The sequence below is a fragment of the Cherax quadricarinatus genome, chromosome 96, assembly GCF_038502225.1.
Source record: "Cherax quadricarinatus isolate ZL_2023a chromosome 96, ASM3850222v1, whole genome shotgun sequence".
Taxonomy (NCBI): Eukaryota; Metazoa; Arthropoda; class Malacostraca; order Decapoda; family Parastacidae; genus Cherax; species Cherax quadricarinatus.
In genome coordinates, this window is record NC_091387.1 from 2,784,863 (window position 1) to 2,787,362 (window position 2,500).

Below are 2,500 nucleotides of genomic sequence, written 5' to 3' on the forward strand. Positions count from 1 at the left end.
TGAATAGTGGTACCTGCTTTTGTGAGCGAGCTCTGAATATTGGTACCTACGTACTGAACCGGCCGGCTTGTCACCTATTTATCTCCCTTACTTCCGGCATCCTATCTCTATTCACAGTTTCCCTGTGTGAATATCTCCCATATTTTCCCGCTTTGATACCATCCCAATATTTTTGTATATGGAATCTGGAAGATGGAGTATTTACATAGATAAATATGTTACGTGGTAAGGTTCAGGTGCCATTGTATTGATTTCTTGAGTCCCCCGACAACGCCCTTTGTTTTGAGCGCTCCTATTGGCTGCCGCGGTGCTCACACCTCCACATCCACCAATCACAACCTCGCACACTGTGTTTTGGCTCGAGGGGTAACCTTAATGTTTTTATATATCGTTGAAATATCAGTTATTTGTGGGAATTATGGTATGATTGTGGGTATTTTGGTGAGGTCTGGGACTGGAGGTGGGTAGGTGGGATGTGGGTGGGTGGTTAGATGCGGGTAAGGTGGGTGTAGGTGGTAGGAGAGGTGAAAGGGAGGGTGTAGAAGGTGACGTCAGGAAAGGTGACCGCGGTGCTGATGGAGACCAGAGGGACCTCCTGCGCGAGGCTACCCCAACTTCCCCCTGTCTACCACCCCTTACAATCACCCCCTACCAGCACCCCATTCCCCAAAACACCACCCCCAACACACCACCCCCAACACACCACCACCCAGCCTCTGAGACTCGCTTCAGACCTCACCCATCCAGTCGATAAAACCCCCCAACACACCCAACATGGAACTAGTAGCAGCGGCGGATAGTGACGAACGGGGACTCTCCCTTCTGAAAGTCGTCAACGTACTACAAAAAGTAGTCGTATTCGTCCACACCTTCACGGTAGACAAGCTCAGAAGCCAGCTCACCAGGACAGCTAGTGAAGAAATGCCCCACATGTCAGAGGATATCATAGAGGCTAAGGTAAGATGCCCCCGGCATTGCCTAGTCCTCCACCAAAATTTCAAGTTACGTGACTTGCAACATCGTAATTATTCATTGTTACTGTGTATACATTATGGTATACATCGAGTGTATGTGCCACGTTGAAAGGCAGTGCTTTCAACTATGGAAAATTCCGTGCAAGTATGTGAGGGAATTAAGGGGACTCTGGTAGACTAGTGTTATCAGTTGCAAAATTAGCAACTTAGTGTTGATTCTTGGAAATTTTGTGTTGCGTAAGTGTGTGTGTGTGTGTGTGTGTGTGTGTGTGTGTGTGTGTGTGTGTGTGTGTGTGTGTGTGTGTGTGTGTGTTCTCACCTATTTGTGGTTGCAGGGGTCGAGTCTTAGTGTGCGAGTGTGTGGTAGGGAAAGGCTGTTGATAGTGGTGGTTGTAACACTGTGATAGTGGTGGTTGTGACACTGTGATAGTGTTGGTTGTGACACTGTGATAGTGGTGGTTGTGACACTGTGATAGTGGTGGTTGTAACAGTGATAGTGGTGGTTGTGACACTGTGATAGTGGTGGTTGTGACACTGTGATAGTGGTGGTTGTAACAGTGATAGTGTTGGTTGTGACACTGTGATAGTGGTGGTTGTGACACTGTGATAGTGGTGGTTGTGACACTGTGATAGTGGTGGTTGTGACACTGTGATAGTGGTGGTTGTGACACTGTGATAGTGGTGGTTGTGACACTGTGATAGTGGTGGTTGTGACACTGTGATAGTGGTGGTTGTGACACTGTGATAGTGGTGGTTGTAACAGTGATAGTGTTGGTTGTGACACTGTGATAGTGGTGGTTGTGACACTGTGATAGTGGTGGTTGTAACAGTGATAGTGGTGGTTGTGACATTGTGATAGTGGTGGTTGTGACACTGTGATAATGGTGGTTGTGACACTGTGATAGTGGTGGTTGTGACACTGTGATAGTGGTGGTTGTAACACTGTGATAGTGGTGGTTGTAACTGTGATAGTGGTGGTTGTGACACTGTGATAGTGGTGGTTGTGACACTGTGATAGTGGTGGTTGTGACACTTTGATAGTGGTGGTTGTGACACTGATAGTGGTTGTAACACTGTGATAGGGGTGGTTGTAACACTGTGATAGAGGTGGCTGTAACACTGTGATAGTGGTGGTTGTGACACTGTGATAGTGGTGGTTGTAACACTGTGATAGTGGTGGTTGTAACACTGTGATAGTGGTGGCTGTAGCATTGTGATAGTGGTGATTGTGACGCTGTGATAGTGGTAGTTGTAACAGTGATGGTGGTGGTTGTAACACTGTGATGGTGGTTGTAACACTGTGATAGTGGTGGTTGTAACACTGTGATAGTGGTGGTTGTGACACTGCAATAGTGGTGGTTGTGACAGTGACAGTTGTAACACTGTGATAGTGGTGGTTGTGACACTGCGATAGTGGTGGTTGTAACACTGGGATAGTGGTGGTTGTAACACTAATAGTGGTGGTTGTAACACTAATAGTGGTGGTTGTGACACTGTAATAGTGGTGGTTGTAACACTAATAGTGG

The 2,500-nt window shown here is 46.9% G+C and overlaps 1 protein-coding gene across 4 annotated transcripts in view; it reads left to right on the plus strand.

Annotated features, from left to right (window-relative positions):
* Positions 1 to 2,500, plus strand: part of Hex-A (Hexokinase A) — a 122,358-nt gene that overhangs the window by 29,908 nt on the left and 89,950 nt on the right. For 2 of the 4 annotated variants that reach the window (XM_070104998.1, XM_070104999.1), the window contains exon 1: positions 697 to 957. The exons of 1 other annotated variant lie outside the window; for it this stretch is intronic. In XM_070104998.1, the coding sequence (XP_069961099.1) occupies positions 775 to 957 (183 nt within the window). In that variant the 5' untranslated portion in view covers positions 697 to 774. Of the gene's footprint in view, positions 1 to 696; positions 958 to 2,500 lie in introns of those variants that run through there. One more of the 4 variants, XM_070105000.1, reaches the window with a different exon arrangement.